At 31.5% G+C, this 26083-nt stretch overlaps 2 protein-coding genes across 2 annotated transcripts in view; both read left to right on the forward strand.

Annotated features, from left to right (window-relative positions):
• The window catches only part of LOC142226517 (uncharacterized), a 362899-nt gene that overhangs the window by 307934 nt on the left and 28882 nt on the right, over nt 1-26083 (forward strand). The gene's annotated exons all lie outside the window — the stretch shown is intronic.
• On the forward strand, nt 1842-25931 carry LOC142227622 (uncharacterized). Its single transcript, XM_075298101.1, has 5 exons — nt 1842-1874; nt 4620-4768; nt 8820-9063; nt 13892-14110; nt 25917-25931. The coding sequence occupies exons 1-5, from the start codon at nt 1842-1844 to the stop codon at nt 25929-25931; spliced, it is 660 nt and encodes a 219-aa protein (XP_075154216.1).

Genomic DNA, 26083 nt, shown 5'->3' on the forward strand with positions numbered 1-26083 from the left:
AGACCTATAATGCTATATGGTGTTGTAGTCTGGTGGCCGGCACTTCACCAGCCGACAAGTTTAGACAAAGTTCAGCGTATGGCGTGCTTGTGTATCTCAGGTGCATTCAGCAAGACAGGAACACATTCCCTTAATGTCATACTGCATCTATTGCCTTTAGACATTTCGGCCAAACAGTCAGCTGCAACAACGGCTGTGCGGTTGCGCGAGCTATCGCTGTGGTCGGAGAAAAGTTACGGTCACAGTTCGGTCCTCAAAATAATGCCAGATGTGCCTAACGTAGTGGATTACACTTTGGCGAGTCCACTTTTCGACAAAAAGTTTGAGACTCTAATACCCAACAGTGAGGCGTGGTGTACACGGGGAATAAAAGATATATAGATTTCTACACTGATGGCTCCAAATTGGATGGACAAGTGGGTTTCGGAGTATATTCTAAAGATCTGGAACTTCGAATAGCGAAAAGATTACCTGATCACTGTAGTGTTTTTCAGGCTGAAATATTAGCAATAAGAGAAGTGGTGAATTGGCTGAGAAGTAATGCTCCAAGCAATATTGGCATTAATATATACTCAGACAGTCAACCTGCAATAAAATCCTTGGACTCTGTGTTCCTCAATTCGAAAACGGCCATCGACTGCCGCAAATCCCTCAATGAGATGGCTGAGCAGCACAATATTCATCTAATATGGGTGCCTGGCCATAAGAACATACCGGGGAACTGCGAAGCAGATAAGCTAGCAAGGCTAGGAACTACCTTACATATTCCAGGGGAACTAGAATCTGTTGGTATGCCTCTGGCTACCTGCAAGCTCTTACTGCGTGAGAAGGCTGTCATGATGGCAAATGTTCGATGGGAGAATTGTAAGGGTTGCAAAGCAAATATGGCCCCATTTAAACTTAAACCCCACACTAGATATGCTAGTGTTCTCGAGACGCCAGATATCACTCCTGATATCTGCTATAACGGGTCGCTGCCTGATAGGCGATTTTGCAAAAACTATTGTTGCGAAGTATAATGACTATTGTATGAGCTGTCATGATGCGGAGGAAAAGGAATCAATAAAACACCTCTTGTGTGAGTGTCCTGCATTTTGTGTAAGGCGTAAGCAAATTTTAGGGGCATATAGCTTCAGATTACTGGCGGACTTGGAAAACGTTAACTTAAGCAGTCTGCTAATGTTTTTGGAACAATCTGGTTGGTTCAACAGAAGAAAATAATCGAGAAGGTTCAACGGTTAAAACTAGAAGTGCCCATATGTAATATGAACTTTTAGTTAATGTGGTATCACAATGAACTGAATAGTCTAAGTGAGCCTGAATCTTAATCGGACTGCCACTTTAACCTAACCTAACCGCAATCGAAGTAATTCGATTGTGGGTGATAGTCTTCAGTAGAAGTTTCTACGCAATCCATGGTGGAGGGTACATAAGCTTCGGCCTGGCCGAACTTACGGCCGTATATACTTGTTATGATTGATTTTTATTTTAATTAATAATTTTGTTTGACCAATTAAATTTTTAATTGAATATTGTTTTTTTTTTTGAATCGATTAAAATTCCATGCTTGAATCAAAACAATTTTTTTTTCTGTGTAGGCTAATGTAAGAATAATTGTGAGTCTCTAAGCATCTGTGTGTGTATGTGTATGTTAATAATAAAAATAAATAATCACATATTTTCACACATATGTACATGTATATGTGTGTTTATTGGCACATTAAAGAGCATTTAATTGAGATAAGATGTTGTAAAGGAAATGAAACTAAATTAATAATAATCAAATCAATTCAAATAATGAACACACACACACACGCATACACATTAACATCGCTTACATGATGTTAATGGAGATACCACAACAAATGAAGCCTGTAATAGTAAAACTAATTAAAATGGTAGTTTAATAATTTTTGGAAAAATTTTAGATAGATATAAATATTCTTACCGCCACATCGGGAGGTAAGTCGATTCGATCGAATACGAGGGTTGTATTTAATATTTCGGGAGTAGAGAACAACAAGAAATATCAAAATCATTGTAAATCGCTTTATTGTTTTTCAAAATATTCCCTATTAAGATCTATACTCATTTGCATACGTTTGAACCCATTGTCGAAGGACTTTTGACACTCTGATTGAGGTATCTCCATAAAATTTTGATAGTATAGAAATAAAATAAAATTTTAAAAATTTTCTACAGAAATAACATTTTACCAAATTTTCTATAGAAATAAAATTTTGACAAAACGAAAAAAAATGTTGACAAAATTTTCTATATAAATAAAATTTTGACAAAATACTCTTTAGAAATAAAATTTTTGACAAAATTTTCTTTAGAAATAAAATTTTGGCAAAATTTTCCATAGAATTAAAATTTTGAAAAAAAATTCTATAGAAATAAAATTTTGACAAGATTTTCTTTAGAAATAAAATTTTCACAACATTTTCTAAAGAAATAAAATGTTAATATAATTTTTTAAAGCAATAAAATTTTGACAAAATTTTCTATAGAAATATAATTTTGACAAAATTTTCTATAGAAATAAAATTTTGAAAAAATTTTCTATGGAAATAAAATTTTGACAAAATTTTCTATATAAAAATAAAATTTAAAAAAAATTTCTATGGAAATAAAATTTAGACAAAATTTTCTATAGAAATAAAATGTTAATATAATTTTTTAGAGAAATAAAATTTTGACAAAATTTTCTATAGAAATATAATTTTGACAACATTTTCTATAGAAATAAAATTTTGAAAAAATTTTGTATTGAAATAAAATTTTGACAAAATTTTCTATAGAAATAAAATTTTGACAAAATTTTCTATAGAAATAAAATTTTGACAAAATTTTCTATAGAAATAAAATTTTGATAAAATTTTCTATAGAAATATAATTTTGTCAAAATTTTCTATAGAAATAAAATTTTGACAAAATTTTCTATAGAAATAAAATGTTAATATAATTTTCTAAAGAAATAAAATTTTGACAAAATGTTCTAAAAAAATAAAATTTTGACAAAATTTTCTATAGAAATACAATTTTGACAAATTTTTCTATAGAAATAAAATTTGGAAAAAAATTTCTATGGAAATAAAATTTTGACAAAATTTTTTATAGAAATAAAATGTTAATATAATTTTTTAAAGAAATAAAATTTTGACAAAATTTTCTATAGAAATATAATTTTGTCAAAATTTTCTATAGAAATAAAATTTTGACAAAATTTTCTATAGAAATAAAATGTTAATATAATTTTCTAAATTTTGAAAAAAATTTCTATAGAAATAAAATTTTGACAAAATTTTCTTTATAAATAAAATTTTCACAAAATTTTCTAAAGAAATAAAATGTTAATATAATGTTTTAAAGAAATAAAATTTTGACAAAATTTTCTATAGAAATATAATTTTGACAAAATTTTCTATAGAAATAAAATTTCAAGAAAATTTTCTATGGAAATAAAATTTTGACAAAATTTTCTATATAAAAATAAAATTTTAAAAAAATTTCTATGGAAATAAAATTTAGACAAAATTTTCTATAGAAATAATATGTTAATATAATTTTTTAGAGAAATAAAATTTTGACAAAATTTTCTATAGAAATATAATTTTGACAACATTTTCTATAGAAATAAAATTTTGAAAAAAGTTTGTATTGAAATAAAATTTTGAAAAAAATTTGTATGGAAATAAAATTTTGACAAAATTTTCTATAGAAATAAAATTTTGACAAAATTTTCTATAGAAATAAAATTTTGATAAAATTTTCTATAGAAATATAATTTTGTCAAAATTTTCTATAGAAATAAAATTTGACAAAATTTTCTATAGAAATAAAATGTTGATATAATTTTCTAAAGAAATAAAATTTTGACAAAATGTTCTAAAAAATAAAATTTTGACAAAATTTTCTATAGAAATAAAATGTTGACAAATTTTTCTATAGAAATAAAATGTTGAAAAAAAATTCTATGGAAATAAAATTTTGACAAAATTTTCTATGGAAATAAAAATAACATTTTGACAAAATTTTCTATAGAAATAAAATGTTGACATAATTTTCTAAGTAAATAAAATTTAACATGTATTCTGGACGTATAAAACGCTTCTTCAGATGGCGAAAAACGTTGAGTTCTCATTTTATTTTCTACTACTTGAGCCGATGTGTTAAAGCTCCCATTGTCGCGGTGAAGTGTGATCCGTCTTCGGCGGTTGATTTTTCTGGCAATCAAATGGTTGTATATCACTCAGAATTGACTGTACTTTGTTGTTCTAGTGGTGCGATTGCGACATGTCCAGTTTTTCCGAATCATTTGCTTGGAAGTGCTTCATTTGGCTTATCGTGAAATACCCACGCGTATGAACCCGTAAGTCGACTGTGACTTACGGGCTCATAAGCGTAAATCCACGTTTCATCACTTGTAACGATATCATAAACGTGTTTCTAAGCATCGCGATCGTATTTTTTGGGCGATTTATTTCGATCAATCGACACGAGTCTTGTTTTTTTTTGAGTGATTGTGGGATCTAACGAAAAAAAAAAATATTTTTGAAGGTGAAATGCTTATGCAATATTGAATGCTGGTCCCACTAATGGCTATCTCACGATAGGTCACATGGCGATCTCGCAATATCAGTTGGCGCACAGCATCAATGGTTTCCGGAACAAAAACCGATTTTGGACGACATTCACGAAATTCATCTGTGAATGAACCACAACCTCGGTTGAATTTTCCATACCATAGATTAGAGGTGTGCACGTGAGTAATAGTTTACTCACGCCCACGCAGACTCACGACGGAAAAATCTTACTCACGCACGATAATCGCTCACGCACACTCACAAAAAAAAATTTTGTACTCACGCACGAAAATGTCGTGATTCACGAAAAATACCGTACCTGTAGCCTTACTTCAAATGTATCCTTACTTCAATTCTCCGCTTCTTTGGCTCGGAATCAATACAAGCAAAGACAAAACCTTTGGAAGCGGGCATGCTGTTTTTCAGTACAGGAGGTGATCGGTATATATTTTATCGCGTCTAAAGGCAATATTTCTGGTAGGCATATATTTTAGCAGATCAAAGTTATTATAACCTGACCACTATGTGGTTTAGGGTATAAAAACAACGCGACTTCATAATTCCCTTCCCACAATTCCCACCCTTTATTGCAAGTGACACTTTTTTAGAAATTCTCAAAGCGAATGAGATTTCATTAAAATGAAGAAATTATTTAGGAAGATATCCAGATTTTTTTCTATATTCTATAAAATGGAAATTATACAGAACTCATTTACCGAATTTTTGGAAAATAAAATTTTTCTTAACTTGGTCCACCCAAAATGTTCATACCTCACAGTAAGAATCAATTAAATCAAATTTTACTCATACAAAACAATTGAATGGCTAACACTTATAACGAAATCATAACACTTGAAGGCTCTTAGCACATAAACATAAACATCCAATGGCAAACAGACCAGGGATGGAAAATACGATTTTTAAGAGAGTACAAAAAGGTATTTTTTGAGCAAAAAAGTACTTATAACTAAATTTCAACAAAAATACCATTTGCAAATTATTGCCAAGAGCTCCTTTAGACTGAATTAAAATTTTGACAAAATTTTCTAAAGAAATAAAATTTTGACAACATTTTCTATGAAAATAAAATTTTGACAATATTTTCTATAGTAATAACATTTTGCAAAATTGCTTTTAGAAATAAAATTTTGACAAAGTTTTCGAAAGAAATAAAATTTTGACAAAATTTCCTATAGTAATAAAATTTTGAAAAAGTTTCTATAGAAATAAAATGTTGAAAAAAATTCTATAGAAATAAAATTTTGACAAAATTTTCTATAGAACTAAAATTTTGACAAAATTTTCTAAAGAAATAAAATTTTGACAAAATTTTCTATAGAAATAAAATTTAAAAAAAAATTTTCTATAGAAATAAAATTTAAAAAAAAATTCTATAGAAATAAAATTTGACAAAATTTTCTATAGAAATAAAATTTTGACAAAATTTTCTATAGAAATAAAATGTTGACAAAATTTTCTAACGAAATACAATTTTGACAAAATTTTCTGTAGAAATAAAATTTTGACAAAATTTTCTATAGAAATAAAATTTTGACAAAATTTTCTATGGAAATAAAATTTGACAAAATTTTCTGAAAAAATACAGTTTTGAAAAAATTTTCTATAGAAATAAAATTTTGAAAAAATTGCTATAGAAATAAAATTTTGAAAAAAATTTCTATAGAAATAAAATTTTGCAAAAATTTTCTAAAGAAATAAAATTTTTACTAAATTTTCTATAGAAATAAAAATTTGACAAAATTTTCTTTGGAAAAAAAATTTAAAAAATTTTCTATAGAAATAAAATTTTGAAAAAAATTTCTAAAGAAATAAAATTTTGACATTTTTTAAAGAAATACAATTTTTACAAAATTTTCTAAAGAAATAAAATTTTGACAAAATTTTCTATAGAAATAAAAATTTGAAAAAATTATCTAAAGAAATAAAAATTTGAAAGAATTTTCTATAGAAGTAAAATTTTGAGAAAATTTTCTATAAAAATAAAATGTTTACAATTTTTTCTATAGAAATGAAATTTTGACACTATTTTCTATAGAAGTAAAATTTTAACAAAATTGTCTATAGAAAAAAAAATTGAAAAAAAATTTCTATGGAAATAAAATTTTGAAAAAAAAATTCTAGAGAAATAAAATTTTGCAAAAAATTTCTATAGAAATAAAATTTTGAAAAAAATTTCTATAGAAATAAAATTTTGAAAAAAAATTTCTATAGAAATAAAATTTTGAGAAATATTTCTTTAGAAATATGATGTTGACAAAATTTTCTAAAGAAATAAAATTTTGGCAATATTTTCTATAGAAATAAAATTTTGAAAAAAATTTCTTTAGAAATAAAATTTTGACAAAATTTTCTAAGGAAATAAAATGTTGAAAAAAATGTTCAATAGAAATAAAATTAAAAAAAAAAAATTAAAAAAAAAATAAAATGTTGACAAAATTTTCTAAAGAAACAAAATTTTTTCAAAATTTTTCTATAGAAATAAAATTTTGACAAAATTTTCTAAAGAAATAAAATGTTGACAAAAAATAAAATAAAATTTTGACAAAAATTTCCAAAAGAATAGTATTTTGACAAAATTTTCTGAAAAAATAATATGTTGACAACAATTTCTGAATGAATAAATGTTTGCAAAATAATATTTGTTTGGTGATTTTTGGTTCTATCAAATGTTGGTAGATTATTTGTGTGTCATGTTTAGACGGTGACTGTAATGGTTCGCATTAGTTTAGTACGCAATCTATAACTTCTAGATCTATCTATCTAGAAAGCTTAATAAAGAATCACATGCTTTTTTTCGACAAAAACATGTGTTTTTGACTATGGCTTTTACAAAATCGAGATTTTTTTCCCGCATGAGTTTGTCTGTTTTGCCAAATTTGTAAAAGACTATTAACAAATATGTTTTTTAAAGACTTTCTCAAAATATTAAAATATTTTGTACCATAAATCGGATATCGGCTCAAAAGTGGTTACGCAAGAGGTAGTAAATCATTCGCGGGGGTTACAAAGCTACTGACGGAAGGGTGAACAAGTATTGAAAAAAGTACTATAGTACTGCATTTTCCATCCCTGAAACAGACATCTCACATATGCGTATGTATGTGTAACATTGATTGTGTAAACACAGAATAAACCCTAGTGTGCTCTGTAAAGCTTTTGACCCCACCCCCACTCTGATTTTAGTCGAGTCATGTCCTATTACTGATGTTATTTCCGAATTCTGTACTCGTTTCCCGTTCCGGCATATATGATAATCTGTGTGCGTGTGTGTGAGAGTTTTTGTTTGAGTCTTCCCTTCTTCATTGATAGAAGAAGAGCACACTAATGAAACCAAAAAGAAAACCACATTAACAACAATTTATCTTAAGCATCCACTACAAATCTCAAGATGAATAGCAGTATAATATTGCTGCGCATTTCCAGGCAAAAGTCCATTTTTGTTTTCATTTTGTTTTTATATATATTTCATTTTTATGATAGAATGATTCCTAGAAATGTCCCATTTCACATTTAGTTTTTAAGTTTATCCAGTTGCTTGAATTGAAAGACCCTCAAAGAAAAAGAAATTAAAAAGATCCTCCTGATGAGATTTTAATGCCAGTAATGAGATGACAGTTTTGTAAGACCAAAAGAAAAAACACAAACAATAAAAAATTAAACATCCATTGCAGAGAGTTGTTTTAGAGAGTATGCACTTTAAGATTACCCTTCCAGCAAAAAAAAATTGGAAGTTGTTTTAAAGGCACAGCTTTAAAACCACTGCTAAATATGTTCTCCCAAAGATGTTTTTTATTTTAACTACACGGGAGGTTCTTTTAATTCAATTTTTATAACTTGTATTTTCACATATTTCATGAGTAATTTTAACTTGTTATACGCTCCACCATAGGATGGTGGGTATATTAACTTTGTCATTCCGTTTGTAACACATCGAAATATTGCTCTAAGACCCCATAAGGTATATGTTTAAGTTCAAATGCCGTTTTCTTAGCTTTTGTTAAATCATATAATCACTTTCAAGTGTAATCCCGCCGTTAGAATTTGTCTATACCTTTTCTGCTTTTCGGTACGAAAATAAGGACATTTTCTAACGTCAAATGTCATCAACCCCCGCCTTTCGACATCCAAGCTTTTTGTCATTCTCTTTGAGACTCTCTCGCTTCTACGAAGGTAAATATTGTTTGACGAACAATAATTTATTAAATAAAGCCCATACATTTTGGTTCAACTTCTAAACCAGTGCCTTTTTATTTCTTTTCTACTTTTATGCCACGCATTCATTGGTCCATTCGAGCCGAATAATTGTTGGAAAGTATTAATTCGGTGTTTTTTATTTCTTCCTCGAAGGCAAAGGCTACGCCAATCACCAACAACAACAAACGATCGACGATCACCATCCTCTACGAGGCATTTTCAATTTATTACACAAATATTTTTATTATCAACAACCAAGGTATGTACTTTCAGTGATAATTAAAAAGTGAGCATATCCTTCGGTGTAAATATAAATAAAACAGAAATAAACACTCGCCAACGGTCGCTTTACAACTCGTATTTTATATCGGTTGTACATTAAATCTCTACGAAAAAAAAATAATAAATTATCCGTCGGTCTTTAATACCCGGTTACATTGTCATTAAAGTGTTGAAAAGTGCTTTTAATTCCACTTTGTTTTCGTCCAAATATTCTACGTCAAAGTTGAATTCAATTTCGCTGTATTTCTCCATTTGATTACATTCATATTGTTGTGTGTTGTGTTTTTTCTTTTGGTTTTTTGATCTTCGATCGGCATAGAAAAAACAAAAACAATTGCATTGGTTGTAAGCATTGGTTTGCCAATAGGCATCAATAGTAAAGTGTTATACAGTTGCCGTACAACTTGCTATACACACGTACGCACACAGGTGTTACATCCAACATACGTTCGAACTGCATACACGTTGGTTTATTAGCGTGGGTCGCTTACGGCGCGAAATTATAAAAATAATTTTTTGCAAGTTCAATTGAGAAAAGTATTTATTGTTGATTCCTACGGATATCGGTCGTTTACTATTATCGTTCGTGTTACGTGGTAGTGTACCCTACGGTCGGTCGATATAAACAATAAAATAACAGTATTTATTATATATTATATTATCGTAATACTGACATATTTGAGTTTCCACGAAACTTTTTTATTTTTTATATTATTGTTGTTGTTGGACCTTACTGTTTCGTAGTGTGCATCTTACAGTCCGTGCACCCTACAATCGGTCAAGTTGACATTTTACAATTTAAAGTTCACGACTTTAAATTGTCTTGTAATTTTTCCATTTGGCAAGTGATATTTACGATACACTTGCACAAATTTTGTGTATCTACGTACACTGGGAGAAAATTTGGATAATATATACACTGAGAGAAACTCTCTCGTAATATATAAAGTTTTCAATTTTTTCGATAATTCGCCACGCAAAAATTATTCTTTGTATTCTACGATACACTGAAAATATTTTTTGTATTCACGATACACTTGCAAAAATCTTTTGGAACACAGGGTACACTGGGAAAATATTGTAATATTTTCCAAATAAAGATTTTGCATATATTTCGCCACGCGAAAAAGGGTTTCTTGTATTTACGATACACTGGAAGAAACTTTACGTGTTTTCATACACTTGGAGAAATTTTTCGCCAATTTTTACAAAAAGTTGAAATACTTATAATTTACCCTACAGAGCTGATTTTAGCTGGTATTTCCAATACACTGTGAGGAAATTGGTGTATCGACGATACACTGTAAAAAATTGGTTGTACTCCGTACACTGTGAGAAATTTTCTGATCTCATTTTTTGTGTTTTTGTGGTAATTACGTTACCTTGTTCACATTTGTGGTACTTTCGGTACACTGCGAAAAATATTGTGTGTTGACGATACACATTTCGCATACACTGGAGAAAAAACTGCATTTTCATTTGTTCGACGACAAATCGAAGTAGCGTTTGGATCGATTTATACTCTTTTCGAGAGTTTTGGACATCACGTGTCAATTTTTTCGCCCTTTAAATTTTCCAGTACTTTTTCATAATGACTACTACACCACTTACTGCCTTCACAAGAGCAACTGACGCAATAGTCCGATTTGAAACGAAGTTTCACAGTTTGCGAGACGATGATTTGACCGCCTATAGACTAGAATGTCATGGTTCCGAGGCTAAGTCGTTGTGGGAAAAAGTTAAGAGCTTATTCGACGAATGTCTTGACTTTGTGTCCACACAGAGCAACGCAACCGAGGCAGTCGCCGCTGCTGACAGCAAATATGACGTGGCTTATAATTGTTATCTGAATGTTATGGAATCAATTCAACGTAAATTGGAGGCACTACGTGCACCATCTAAGCATTCTGCTAAATCGCCTCGGTTGGAGGACCAAACATCACTTTTGAATGTTTCCCATAGGTCCGATGAGTCACGCGGCTCTTCTATCAGCTCTAGGGGAGACAATAGTTCCTCCCATAGTCTCAATCTACCGCCTTGTGATATAGATGTTTTTGACGGCGATTTTCTCAATTGGCCAACATTTAGAGATTTCTTCACAGCGGTATATATTAACAATAGCCGACTTAGCGATATTGAAAAATTGTGTCATTTACTCAAGAAAACCAGTGGTGAAGCTCGCGATGTGGTTTCGAAATTTCCGCTCACGCATAGAAGCTTCGCTCTTGCGTGGAAGGCGCTAAAGGGTACTTATGATAATACCCGCCTCTTGGTGAACCACCAACTCAAATTATTATTTGATTTGCCAGTCTTGGAGTCTGAGACCAGTTCAGGACTGAAGAAACTACAACGTGGTATCTCGACATGCATTTCGACAATGTCCATCTATGATGTGGCCACTGACGATTGGGATCCCATCCTCGTCTTTTTATGCCTTCAGAGGTTGCCGAAATGTACTGTTACACTTTGGGAACAGAGTATTAAGGACAAGTCTGCTTTGTCTTCTTGGTCAGATTTGGACTTCTTTCTCACGGAAAGAATCCAGACATTGACATGTCTTCGGGATATCCGCGACATTGACGCCAGGCCTCCGGCCAACAAAAGAGTTCGTTCGCATTTCACGAAGGCGAAAGCACCTCGTTCCCCAACAAGTACGCCTCGTTCCTCCCAGTCCTCTCCTGACAGATTATGCGTTCTCTGTCGACGACAGCATCACCTCAGAACGTGTTCTAGGTTTCATAATCTTTCAGTTCTTGAGAGGATGAATATTGTTAAGCGCCATCGGTGTTGCATGAATTGTCTGTCCCGCAGACATATTGCAGCTAATTGCCCCAGCGCGTATGATTGCGGTAAATGTGGTAGAAGACACCACACTCTTTTGCATAGAGAAACATCAACTGGTCCCAGGACTGCTCCTATCGTTCCCGCGCCAGTTTCACGGAATCCCGTACCGGTGTCATTGGATGCCAATGAACCTTCTACATCGACAGGCATTGTGTCGGGGACGTCGAGTAGACAGGTTTTCCACATTTCACGTAGTGGAAATGTATTATTGGGAACTGCAATGGTGAATATCGTTCACCAGGGTATGACGTACCCTGCTAGGGCCCTAATAGATCCAGCTTCGGAATCATCCTTTATTACGGAAGGATTGCGAAACCGACTTGGACTGAGTACGTCTTCGGCTTTGGCTACAATTTCTGGTGTGAATCAAAGTGTTTCGATCACGTCGAGAGAACTTTGTTCACTTTGCATTGGTACCCCACTAGACGAGTCGCTCCTACTGGAGACTACAGCGTACGTTCTTCCGAACATTTCCGGCAACCTGCCATCTTTTTCTCTAAATCGTGACATTGTGTCTAGCATGCCAAATCTACGTTTGGCTGACCCCAATTTATTTGTTTGTCGTCCTGTTGACCTTCTGTTGGGCGCGGATCTTTATCCGAAAATTTTGTTGGACGGTACGAGAACGAATATTTTGGGATCATTACTAGCGCAAAACACAGTCTTCGGCTGGGTTGTCACGGGTCCTATCCCTTCTTCGAATATTTCAGTCTACACGACTACTGTGGACCTCTCCGAGGGAACTAGTCTTGACGAGACACGTCCCCGCACTTTGGGAACTAGAAGAGCTTCCCCGACGTCCTCTCTTATCTGATTCAGATAAGCTTTGCGGGTAAAATTATGAAAAGACAAACCGACGGGATTCTGAGTGAAGATACTCTTCATCTCAAAACTTATTTCTCCGGACAAATCAGAAATCAAGGACGGGTTGCCTGACACACTTTCTTCGAAATGAGGCATTCTTCTTGTGAAAACCATGAATTAAGACGATTCACCACGACTTTGTCCGGGGGTATATATGGTTATACCATATGGGGCCAGTTTAGGTTACGCCTACGAATGAGGAGAAGACAATTTAACTTCGATTGGTTTTCACTGCCTTGAATGACATTTTTACACGTCGGTCCGACTCAACAATCAGACTTGTTTCTCCTCGTTTTGAGGTGGAGGTTGTATAAATTCGTATACAATTGCGATATCACACAGATGTATACAGACATATATATGTTGACCCGTCCTAGACATTTCTGCATTGAATACAGTTAAGATATTCTCTGCAAAATGTTATCCGGAACTTTTAGTTACAGACAGTGACTTGGACAACTTTTGCATTTGGCTGACGACATGGGGAATGGGTTTCCTCTTTATGTACAAGTCCTACGGAAGAGCATGTACGTTGACGACGTATTGACGGGGTACCATAATTTGAATAATGCGTCTGGTTCAAGGGGCAATATACACCATAATTCTGAGCTGTCTTCTCACATAGAGCGCGACGCTATTTTACCACTACTGGTTTTGACAATGGGATTATGAGGAATGCTTTACAGGTCACGCCTTGATGATAACCCACGGTTATATTTACAAAACTGTCTGCTTTTCTACGAAAGCGGTAACTTTACATGCTACCTTTGATTTGTCCACGACATTCTCGACGAGAACTATTACTCCCCACTACGTGGAAATTATGTCGTCTTCGCGATGTTCATCCGGGTACTAACGGTCGTCGTTTGTTCAAATGGATTACATCCTTGTCTTTTAGGGAGTTAACATAGGTCTATCTGTCGCGTTATGCTCGCGTCCTCCCTAGTTTTTGTTACGTGAAAAATCTTTGGGTTGATGGCCGCGTTCGAATCGCAATAGATTGGACTACAAGTTGTAAGGCGACCTACGGGTTCTGGTCACCCTGACCATTATGTTAATTTGGTTTTCCGTTCCGAAATCTTTCTATATTTTCATAGATAGAAAACATAGCAAAGATGGCTGCTACCCTTCCAGAGTCTGAGGACGACGTCCCCATGTTGGATGAGGAACGGGAGATTAATTCTAGCATCGCACCCCTTGCCGATGAACATACCATCAGTACGACTACTGATTCTGCCATTCTGGCCGACAATGTTGCAACAGCAACCAATAAAAAAACCGTTGACGACGGCTTCTGGGGTTCCTCCAGGAGAATTGTTTGTGGCTTCGCCACCCCATATAATTGGGTGTAAGACAATCTTCCATTGTCTTCCGACTTAACGAGTCCTCGACACCCGGCTCTACCGAGTCAAATTTATTTAAAATTTTGATGAAATCGATCGGGCTTAACGAGTCCATTTACGATCGCGTGCTTGACGAGCACATTTGTAAATATGAATTTGTTTTTGAAAAAATGAAACATGAATTGGAAACCATAACAAGAAAAAACAGAATTGAACTAAAATAAAATGCTCCTTTTTTATTAACTGAAATGTACATTCTGTATACTTTCATTATTTAAATTGAACATATAATTAATATTACTTTAAATTTTGCAACATGGCAGGATGTTGCAAGGCGGGCGGCAATGTTTAAGTTCAAATGCCGTTTTCTTAGCTTTTGTTAAATCATATAATCACTTTCAAGTGTAATCCCGCCGTTAGAATTTGTCTATACCTTTTCTGCTTTTCGGTACGAAAATAAGGACATTTTCTAACGTCAAATGTCATCAACCCCCGCCTTTCGACATCCAAGCTTTTTGTCATTCTCTTTGAGACTCTCTCGCTTCTACGAAGGTAAATATTGTTTGACGAACAATAATTTATTAAATAAAGCCCATACATTTTGGTTCAACTTCTAAACCAGTGCCTTTTTATTTCTTTTCTACTTTTATGCCACGCATTCAGTATATATAATCTGGGTCGGGGTGATATTATGAGTCGATCTAAGCATGTCCGTCCGTCCGCCGTCTGTGGAAATCACGCTATCTTCCGAACGAAACAAGCTCGACTTGAAACTTGGCACATATAGTTGTTATTGATGTAGGTCAGATGGTATTGCAAATGGGCCATATTGTACCACTTTTACGTATATCCGCCATATAAAACAATGCCCAGATTTGGCTTGCGGAGTCTCTTAGAGAAGCAAATTGCATCCGATCCGTTTGAAATTTGGTACATGGTGTTAGTATATGGTATCTAACAACCATGCAAAAATTGGTCCATATCGGTCCATAATTATATGTAGCCGCCATATAAATCGATCCCCAGAAATGACCTCCGCAGCCTCATGGATGAGCAAAATTCATCCGATTTGGTTTAAATTTGGTATGTGGTGTTAGTAAATGATATCTAACAACCATGCAGGAATTGGTCCACATCGGTCCATAATTATATGTAGCCCCCATATAAACCGATCCCCAAATTTGACCTCCAGAGCCCTTTGAAAGAGCAAAATTCATCCGATACGGTTGAAATTTGGTACGTGGTGTTAGTATATGGTCTCTAAATAACAACCACGCAAAAATTGGTCCATACCGGTCTTAATTATATATAACCCAGATTTGACCTCCGAGCTCTTGGAGGAGCAAAATTCATCCGATCCTGTTGAAATTTGGTACGTGGTGAAATTTGGTACTAGAGGTGTGCGCGTGACACGAAATTCTCGTGACACACGTGATTTACGCATGACTCACGTGAGTCGTGAACAAAATCCAAAGCAACTCTCGTGAATGTGCGTGAATGGGACTGAAATAAATATATCGTGCGTGAACGTTCGTGAGAAATAAAATCGGTTCGTGAATGTGCGAGAATAAAATTTCTGAAAAATCACGCTCACGAAAAAAACAAGATTTAATTAATACTCGTATGTTAACTAAAATTAATTTAGCTCTGGAACTATATTCTATTTTTGAATTTTGTTACCTCTGCTTATTTCCGTTTGGAAAATGTCGTGAGTCTCGTGAATTTGACGTGAATCACTTGAATTGTCGTGAATCGTGCGTGAGCATGAGTCTTTAAAGGTAGCTCGTGCGTGAGCATGCGTGAGTACTACACTCAAAAAAAAAGTGAACTCTCTATTTCACTAAAGCCAATTTAACTTTATTTTAGTTCATGGAATTATAATGTTTGGAGAAAGTTTCCTTTACTCTAATAATTTTTTGTGCACGTTAGTTAAATTAACTATAACCGAGGAAAAAATATACTCAAATAAAGCATAACGATTAACTAAATTCCTGTCTTCCACAAAATAGTTCAGAATTTCTTTAAATTTGTAAACTTTACCAAAAATGCGTCCATCATGAACTTCGTATGTCACTAAAGACATTCTTGCAATTTTGAACTCCACGTTTTTCCTTCAAACTACAAAATTTTCCTTAACAAGTGAAAAAACTTAGTTATGTCTAATAAATTTTCTTGAATTTGTCGACAAATATTTACTTATTTGTATGACATCGACGTGATGCCAACGTTTGTAATACTGTTTAGATAAAATTTTCTACAAATATTTAAAATTTTCTAAAATTAACCCAATGTTTTCTTCCTGGTGGGTTCACTGTTTTTTTCAGTGTAGTTTTCATTTCGTGAATGTGCGTGAGTGGGATTGGCTACAATACGTATCGTGCGTGAGCGTGCGTGAATAAACATTTTGCTTCGTGAATGTGCGTGAGTGTGAGTAAAATTTCAGTCACGCGCACACCTCTATTTGGTACATTGCGCTAGTATATGGCCGCTAACAACCATGCCAAAATTGGTCCGTATCGGTCTATAGTATATATAGCCGATCTCCAAAAATAATCTATCAAAATTTTAATACTATAGAAAATTTTGTCAAAATTTTATTACTATAGAAAATTTTGTCAAAATTTTATTACTATAGAAAATTTTGTCAACCTTTTATTTCTATAGAAAATTTTGTCAAAATTTTATTTCTATAGAAAATTTTGTCAAAATTTTATTTCTATAGAAAATTTTGTCAAAATTTTATCGCTATAGAAAATTTTGTCAACATTTTATTTCTTTAGAACATTTTTTCAAAATTTTATTTTTATAGATTTTTTTTCAAAATTTTTTCTATAAAAATGCTTTATTTTGTCAAGCTTGAGATCTGTTTTGTTTTTATTCTTTTCAATTCATCCGTCCTAATATTTCGCAATTTTCTTTGAATTGCTTCATCAGAGGTGTATGATATATGCGTCAATCACTACACAAAATTCTTATTAGAGCATCACTGCTCTCGTCAGCTTTCGCTATTGCACTTTCTGTAGAAAATTTTGTCAAAATTTTATTTCTATAGAAAATTTTGTTAAAATTTTATCGCTATAGAAAATTTTGTCAAAATTTTATTTCTATAGAAAATTTTGTGAAAATTTTATTTCTTTAGAAAATGTTGTCAACATTTTATTTCTAAAGAAAAATTTTTCAAAATTTTATTTCTATAGAAATTTTTTTCAAAATTTTATTTCAATAGAATTTTTTTTTCAAAATTTTATTTCTATAGAAAATTTTGTCAAAATTTTATTTTTATAGAAAATTTTATTTCTATAGAAAATTTTGTTAAAATTTTATTTCTATAGAAAATTGTGTCAAAATTTTATTTCCATAGATTTTTTTTAATTTTATTTCTAAAGATTTTTTTCCAAATTTTTATTTCTATAGAAAATTTTGTCAAAATTTTATTTCTTTAGAAAATTTTGTCAAAATTTTATTTCTTTAGAAAATTTTGACAAAATTTTATTTCTATAGAATTTTTTTTCAAAATTTAATTTTTTCAGAAAATTTTGTCAAAATTTTATTTCCATAGAAAATTTTGTCAAAATTTTATTTCTATAGAAAACATTTTATCTCTATAGAAAATTTTGTCAAAATTTTATTTCTATAGAAAATGTTGTCAAAATTGTATTTCTTTAGAAAATATTGTCAAAATTTTATTTCTGTAGACAAATTTGTCAAAATTTTACTTCTATAGAAAATTTTGTCAAAATTTTATTTCTATAGAAAAAATTGTCGAAATTTTATCGCTATAGAAAATTTTGTCAAAAATATATTTCTGTTGAAAATTTTATCAAAATTTTATTTCTATAGAAAATTTTGTCAAACTGAATTATATACGTATTTTCGGCCTTTTTTATAATATATACCCCGTATGGACTAACTTACAGTTGCGAAGACGGTGTTAAGAAGTTTTAATATACCTTTCTATCAGCAAGTGTTACCGCAACCCAATTAATTCGATTGTGGATGACAGTCTTTAGTGCAAGTTTCTATGCAATCCATGGTGGAGGGTACATAAGTTTCGGCCTGGCCGAACTTACGGCCGTATATACTTGTTCAATTTACCTTATTTACAAATTTTTTGGAAAACCTATAGAACGATAACGGGAGCGATTATGGGCCACCCTTCTATTTCAAGCTATGCCAGTACTTGAAACTATAATATAATATAAAACTCACAATTGAAAATAAAATTCACTTAACTATTCACTTTATGTGCCAAAGAAACTTTGGTGGAGGTGGTTTCGTAATTTATATTCAATTTGACCACGAAACATGCTAAGGGGTTAACGTTAGAGAAATAAAGAACAAGGAAAATAAAACAAACAAAAAACTGAAACATATCATTATACATTTTTTTCGGCTTTGTCAAATGCCAATTGTTTTAAACAAAGTGCCAACACACCCATATAATTTAGTCGCTACTAGTCCCCCTTTAAAAGCAATGGACTTGAAATTCAAAGCAAAATAGAATGGCAGGGTAAGATCCATGCGCGATGTATCTCCACAGTTACTCGTTCCACTTACCTCGTTTGCATGTAATTTAAAACGTTCTATAAATATAAAATGTTTATTATTTTTTCGGTTTTTTTATGAGAAAGTAACTTCCTCGTAGCCGTCGACATTATCATCATCATCGTCATGATCATCGTTTTGAAAAAGTATTCTATTACTCGTCTCATTCAATTTCTACAGACAATTGCTGCCATTTTGAAATAAATAAAACGATGAGATTTTTATTTAAAATTTGTTGGATTTTTTTTTTTTCTTCATCATAAATTTAAATAGAAGATTTTTTTTGTGCTCTATTCTTGAAAAATAATAATAGTGATTATTTGTGACATTGAATTTATGCTACTATAAATGTGTCTTTTTTCTATATCCTGGTAATAAAATCCAATAAATACTACACAAAGATTTAGGAAGTGTGATATTGTCGAGTTCAAGGTATTATTAAATTGATAAATTAAACATTGTAATGAGAATCACAAATCGCCTTTTTTTTAATAAAAAAAAATAAAACCCAAATTGTCTAATTTTTTAAACGGTCGAAAAGTTGACTTTTTGATTCTCATTACAATGCTAATTTATCCATTTAGAAATCAAAAATTTTTTAATTGGTTCAATTTAAAAATTTAATTGATATTGGTCGCAGACCTATATTAATGTTTTTTTAATTGAGTTAATCGTTTTTGTTTGCATTTTTATTTATTTATAATTATTCTAAATTCGGATGAAATAATTTTGTTGTAATATTTTATAAGAGTTTATACTTTCTTTCCGATTGCAACTGCAGTTGTAATTTTCTTTGACTACGAGTCAAAATTTAAAAAATCATTAAACATGAATATGGAAAAGTCGAATTTTCCAAATTTTCAAAAGGTCGAAAACTCTACAGGCAGACATTTCTAAAACTCAAAAACTTTACTTTTCCTAATTTCAAACAAGTATATACGGCCGTAAGTTCGGCCAGGCCGAAGCTTATGTACCCTCCACCATGGATTGCGTAGAAACTTCTACTGAAGACTGTCATCCACAATCGAATTACTTGAGTTGCGGTAACACTTGCCGATGGCAAGGTATCTTAAAACTTCCTAAAATCGTCTTCTAATTACAAGGTAGTCCATAAGTGGTATATATTAAACTAAAAAGGCCGATTAAATACGTATATAATTAAGTTTAAAGTTTCTATAGAAATAAAATTTTGACAAAATAAAATTTTGACAACATTTTCTATAGAAATAAAATTTTGACAAAATTTTCTATAGAAATAAAATTTGGAAAAAAATTTCCTATAGAAAAAAAAAATTGACAAAATTTTCTATAGAAATAAAATTTTGACAAAATTTTCTATAGAAATAACATTTTGACAATATTTTCTATAAAATTAAAATTTTTGTAGATTTTTGGCTCGAGTGGCAACCATGCAGCGTTGCCAGAATTGTTTCACCAAAAACCGCTAGATTTGCCCAAAAAAATAGCTAAAAAAAGCTAAAAAATGCTAAAAAAATAGCTAGAAAAAAAGCTAAATTTTTTTGTATCAAAAGTCACATTTTTGATTGAAATTTAACAAACTTAAAGGCTTTATTTCACTTACAATGCATATTATTTTCATTTTAGTTCCACTTCTGTGAGACTGTAACAATATCTAAGGCATATTAGCTCTGTTTGCGTATTCGATACATTTTGATTACTATCACAAATTTTTTACTGGAAGTCCTTCGTTTTGTGGGAGCTACCTTCCCAACACCTCTATTTTATTTACTTGTTATTTTAAAATAATAAATGATCTAAGCATGCTTTGGATTTGGTAAAAAAATGATTTGTCATTTTTTTAAATAAAATTTTAGTTTGGATTTGAAATTGTGAAAAATTCGAAATACATTACTTTTATTTAAATTGTAGAAAATACTATCAAAGTGCCTATCAAAGTGCTTTAAAAACGTGCTAACGCCAACTTAAATTTCCAAATTCAGACTCGACTTCAAGTAGAAATTATTGTATATATACGTTTTTAAAATAAAGTGTAGAAAAACATCTTCTATTTTTGAACGCTATTTTGGTTTGTGGTTAAGATGCAAAAACTCCTCACATTTAAAGACTATTTCATTAATTCTTCCTTCTTTCATGAAAACATACCCATTTTTAAGTTGAATCGCTTAATTATAAGGACAAAACGACTTTATCGTCTTTTGGACAAGGAAAACATAAAAGAAATTCACAAATGCTATTATAACCAAAATTCGCGTTCGTATTTTAAGGAGACGACAATATTTTCCAGTGCACAAAGCTATTCACATCTACTATTTTAATTTAGTAATATCGTAATAACTTTAGAATATTATAATAACATAAAAAGGATAAACGAGTCAAATGATAATATTCCCAATAATTTACTGACAGTTTATCTAACAAATTTGTATGGTAATAGTAGATTTAAAGTTTACGATAACTTTTATGTATATAATGAAAAAACTTTACAACAAGGTGTATTTGCTACAAAAATGCCCGCATAATGGCTGGACTCATTATTAATGTTTCAACTGTGCTTTGAAATATGTGGAAACCCTTATACTTGCAGCAAGGCTTAGATAAAAACGACGATTTATCCATATTTCAATAGAAACATGTCGAAAATAAAAAAAGCCAAAAATAGCTAAAAGGGTCATGAAAAAAGCCAGAAAAAAAGCTAAAAGCTAAATGCATTTTTTTCCCGCTAAACGTCTTCAAAAAAAGCCAAATCTAGCGGGAAAAAAGCTAAATTGGCAACGCTGCAACCATGATTATGGACCAATATTTGTGTGATTGGGGATCGCCTATATATAACTATAGACCGATACGGACCAATTTTGGCATGGTTGTTAGCGGCCATATACTAGCGCAATGTACCAAATTTCAACCGGATCGGATGAATTTTGCTCCTCCTAGAGGCTCCGGAGATCAAATCCGGGGAACGGTTTATATGGGGGCTATATATATTTATGGACCGATATGGACCAATTCTTGCATGGTTGTTAGAGACCATATACTAACACCACGTACGAAATTTCAATCGGATCGGATGAGTTTTGCTCCTCTAAGAGGCTCCGGAGGTCAAATCTGGTGATCGGTTTATATGGGGGCTATATATAATTATCGGCCGATGTGGACCAATTTTCGCATGGTCATTAGAGAACATATACCAACACCATGTACCAAATTTCAGCCGGATCGGATGAAATTTGGTTCTCTTAGAGCAATCGCAAGCCAAATTTGGGGGTCCGTTTATATGGGGGCTATACGTAAAAGTGGACCGATATAGACCAATTTTTGCATGGTTGTTAGGGACAATATGCTAACACCATGCACCAAATTTCAGCCGGATCGGATGAAATTTGGTTCTCTTAGAGGCTCCGCAAGCCTAATTTGGGGGTCCGTTTATATGGGGGCTATACGTAAACGTGGACCGATATGGACCAAGTTTTGCATGGTTGTTAGAGACCATATACTAACACCATGTACCAAATTTCAGCCGGATCGGATGAAATTTGCTTCTCTTAGAGCAATCGCAAGCCAAATTTGGGGGTCCGTTTATATGGGGGCTATACGTAAAAGTGGACCGATATGGACCAATTTCTGCATGGTTGTTAGAGACCATATACCAACACCATGTACCAAATTTCAGCCGGATCGGATGAAATTTGCTTCTCTTAGAGCAATCGCAAGCCAAATTTGGGGGTCCGTTTATATGGGGGCTATACGTAAAAGTGGACCGATATAGACCAATTTTTGCATGGTTGTTAGGGACCATATACTAACACCATGTACCAAATTTCAGCCGGATCGGATGAAATTTGCTTCTCTTAGAGCAATCGCAAGTCAAATTTGGGGGTCCGTTTATATGGGGGCTATACGTAAAAGTGGACCGATATGGACCAATTTTGGCATGGTTGTTGGAGACCATATACTAACACCATGTAACAAATTTCAGCCGGATCTGATGAAATTTGCTTCTCTTTGAGGCTCCGCAAGCCAAATCTGGGGATCGGTTTATATGAGGGGATATATATAATTATGGACCGATGTGGACCAATTTTTGCGTGGTTGTTAGAGACCATATACCTACACCATGTACCAAATTTCAGCCGGATCGGATGAAATATGCTTCTGTTAGAGGCTCCACAAGCCAAATCTGAGGGTCCGTTTATATGGGGGCTATACGTAAAAGTGAACCGATATGGTCCATTTGCAATACCATCCGACCTACATCAATAACAACTACTTGTGCCAAGTTTCGAGTCGATAGCTTGTTTCGTTCGGAAGTTAGCGTGATTTCAGCAGACGGACGGACGGACGGGCATGCTCAGATCGACTCAGAATTTCACCACGATCCAGAATATATATATATAGTTTATGGGGTCTTAGAGCAATGTTTCGATGTGTTACAAACGGAATGACAAAGTTAATATACCCCTATCCTATGGTGGAGGGTATAAAAAGTCGAAATGTCGACATTCCCATATTTGCAACAAGTCGACTTTTCAAAAAATCTAATTTTTCAAGAAGTCCAAAAGCCGAAACAATAGAATTCTCCAGAAGTCCATTTTCCAAAAATGTTAAATTGTTTAACATTTTTGGTATAAATCTACCAACTGTGGCAACCGTCATAAGGACTCGAAAAGTCAACTTTTAAAAATTGAAAATAAAATCGACTTTTCCATATCTTAAAAAGGTCGAAAAGACGAAAGAACGACTTTTCCAAATTGTGAAAAAAAACTCGAAAAATAGACTTTTCCAAATATTCAATAAGTCGAAAACTGAAAATATCAACTTTTCCAAATTATGAAAAAGTAAAATTTTCCAAATTTTTTAATAAGTCAAAAACTCGTTAAGATGTTAAAAACTCAAAAAGTCGACGTTTCAAAATTTTGAAAAAGTCAAAAACTCGAAAAGTCATTTTTCTAAAATTTCAAAAAAGTCGTAAAAACGACTTTTTCAATTTTTAAAAAATTCGAAAAAAACGACTTTTTCAAATTTTAAAAAAATTCGAAAAGTAATTTTTCCCAAATTTTCAAAAAATCGAAAATTCCAAATGTCAATTTTCCTTAATTTAGGAAGAACTCTAAATGTCGAAAATTTTTCAAAAATTCGATTGTTGACATTTCCAAACTTCAAAAACTTCGAATGGTAGAACATTTGCTTTTCGAAAAATTCAAATCCCTGTTTTCAAAAAATTCAAAAAAGTCGACTTTTCACAAATTTTCAAAAAGTAGAAGCTCGAAAAGTCGAGTTTTCCAAATGTTAAAAAATCTACTTTTTTTTAAAAAAGTTAAAAGTATTTTTTTTAAATTTTTACAAATTTGACAATTCGAAAAGTCTACCGTTCCAAATTTCAAAAAAGTCGTAAAGCCAAAAAACTTATTTCCAAAATATCCAAAAGGTGAAAAATCGACTTTTCCAAATTTTGGAAACTCGAAAAGTCGACTATTCCAAATTTCTAAGGGTCAAAAAATTAAGTTTTCTAAATTTTCAAAAAAAAATTGAATTTTTCGAAATTTGAAATGCTAATAACTCCATATATTAACTTCTAAAAATTTGAAAAAAGGCTTCAAACTCGACTTTTCGAATGCAAGAAAAAAGTCGAAAAATTGATTTTTTCTAAATTTTCAAAACGCGATAATTCGACTTTTTGAAATTTAAATAAAAAAATTGAAAAGTCGAGTTTCGAAAAAACCGAAAGGTCGAAAACGTATTTTTTTCGATCTTCAAAAATTCTGCAACTCGAAAAGTCCACTTTTTCAAATTTCAAAAAGTCGTTATGTCTAAAAACCTATTTTCTAAAATTTTCAAAAAGTTAAATAGTCGATTTTTCCACATTTCGCAAACTAGAAAAGGATAATATTCCAAATTGCGAAAGGACAAAAAATGATTTTTTTAGATTTTCAAAATAAAGACGACTTATTCCAAATTTTAAAAAGTTAGTAACTCGTAATATTGACTTCTCCAAATTTCATAGACAGTCGAAAGGTTTTAAAGTCAACTTTTCTAAGTTTTCGAAAGTTGGACAGACGATTTTTCCAAATTGCGAAAAAGTTTGAAACTCGTAAAGTCGACTTTTTAAAACTTGAGAAAAGTTGACTTTCCAAACGGCGAAAACTCGAAAAGTCTACTTTACCAATTAAAATAAATGCCAAAAGAGGTCAATATTCCAAATTATGAAAAAGTCGAAATGTTCACTTTTTAAAATTATGAAAAAGTTGATATTTTTACATGTCAATAAAAATCCAAAAGGCAACATTTCCATATTTTGAATTAGTCGGAAATTCGAAAATTCGACTTTTAAAAATTTCAAAAAAAAAAAAAAAACTTCAAAAGTCAACATTTCTAAATTTCAAAAAAACAACTACGTGTCTAAAATTCGATTTGAAAATTGGAAAATCGACCTTTTCAAAATTTCGAAAAGTCGAATAATGGACATTTCCAAACTTTGAAATATCGAAAAGTCGACTTTTCTAAATGTTCAAAAACTCGACTTTTTCAATTTTTAAAAATGTCGAAATGTCACCTCCAATTGTTAAAAAGTTTAAAGCTCGAAATTTATTTTTCACATTTCGAAAACTCTGACATTCGTATTTGAAATTTTTGAAAAATATCTGCAAATTTCGAAAAGGTCGAATGGGCGAAAAATTAATTTTTCTAAATTTTTAATATGTTGAAAATTGAAAAACCGACCTTTCCAAAATTTCAAAACGTCGAAAACTCGACTTTTCCAAACTTTGGAACAGTTAAAAACTCGAAAATTCTACTTCTCCAAATTTCAAAAATTTGAAAAAGTCAAATTTTCCAAATTTTAAAATAAGAAACTCAAAAATTAGTATTTTCCGCATTTTGAAAATCATGAAAATTTGAAAAGTGGAATTTTCCAAATTTAAAAAAATCTATAGTCAAAAAGACGACTTTTCTAAAGTTCTAAACAAGTCGAATAATCGAAAAGTTAACTCTTTGAATATGTTTACAATCAGCATAAAAAGATCTACATAATGTTCCGCTTTCAAAGCAAGTTCAAATTCTCGATTTTTTGTCAAAAGTCGATTAGACAAAAATCGACTTTGGCCAACATAAAAGTTGGATCGATTTAGTTGAATTTTAAATCGATTTTAAATAGATCAATTACCAATTTTATTTAATAAAATTTACCTTAAGTTAATTAATATACATAAATTAAACTAATTTAAACTAAATTAAATTTATAAATTATTTACTATTTTAGCCTCTCAATCAATAAGAAAAAAAAATAATTTAACAAAAGGTCATTACTGATAGGATACACGTAGAATTTTTCATATTTAAATGACATATTAAAATAAAAATTGCAAATTAAAAAGCAAATGGACAATAAATATGTTGCCCACTGAAACCAAAATTTTCCATTTTCTC

The sequence above is a fragment of the Haematobia irritans genome, chromosome 2 (assembly GCF_050003625.1).
Source record: "Haematobia irritans isolate KBUSLIRL chromosome 2, ASM5000362v1, whole genome shotgun sequence".
NCBI lineage: Eukaryota > Metazoa > Arthropoda > Insecta > Diptera > Muscidae > Haematobia > Haematobia irritans.

Bases quoted from the DNA above. Each gene is read 5' to 3' on its own strand.
- LOC142227622 (XM_075298101.1), top strand. From the start codon at position 1,842: ATGTTAATGGAGATACCACAACAAATGAAGCCT. The intron at 1,875-4,619 runs GTAATAGTAAAA...ATCTCACGATAG, and splicing joins TACCACAACAAATGAAGCCT to GTCACATGGCGATCTCGCAA. The intron at 4,769-8,819 runs GTGAGTAATAGT...TATTAAATAAAG, and splicing joins CATAGATTAGAGGTGTGCAC to CCCATACATTTTGGTTCAAC.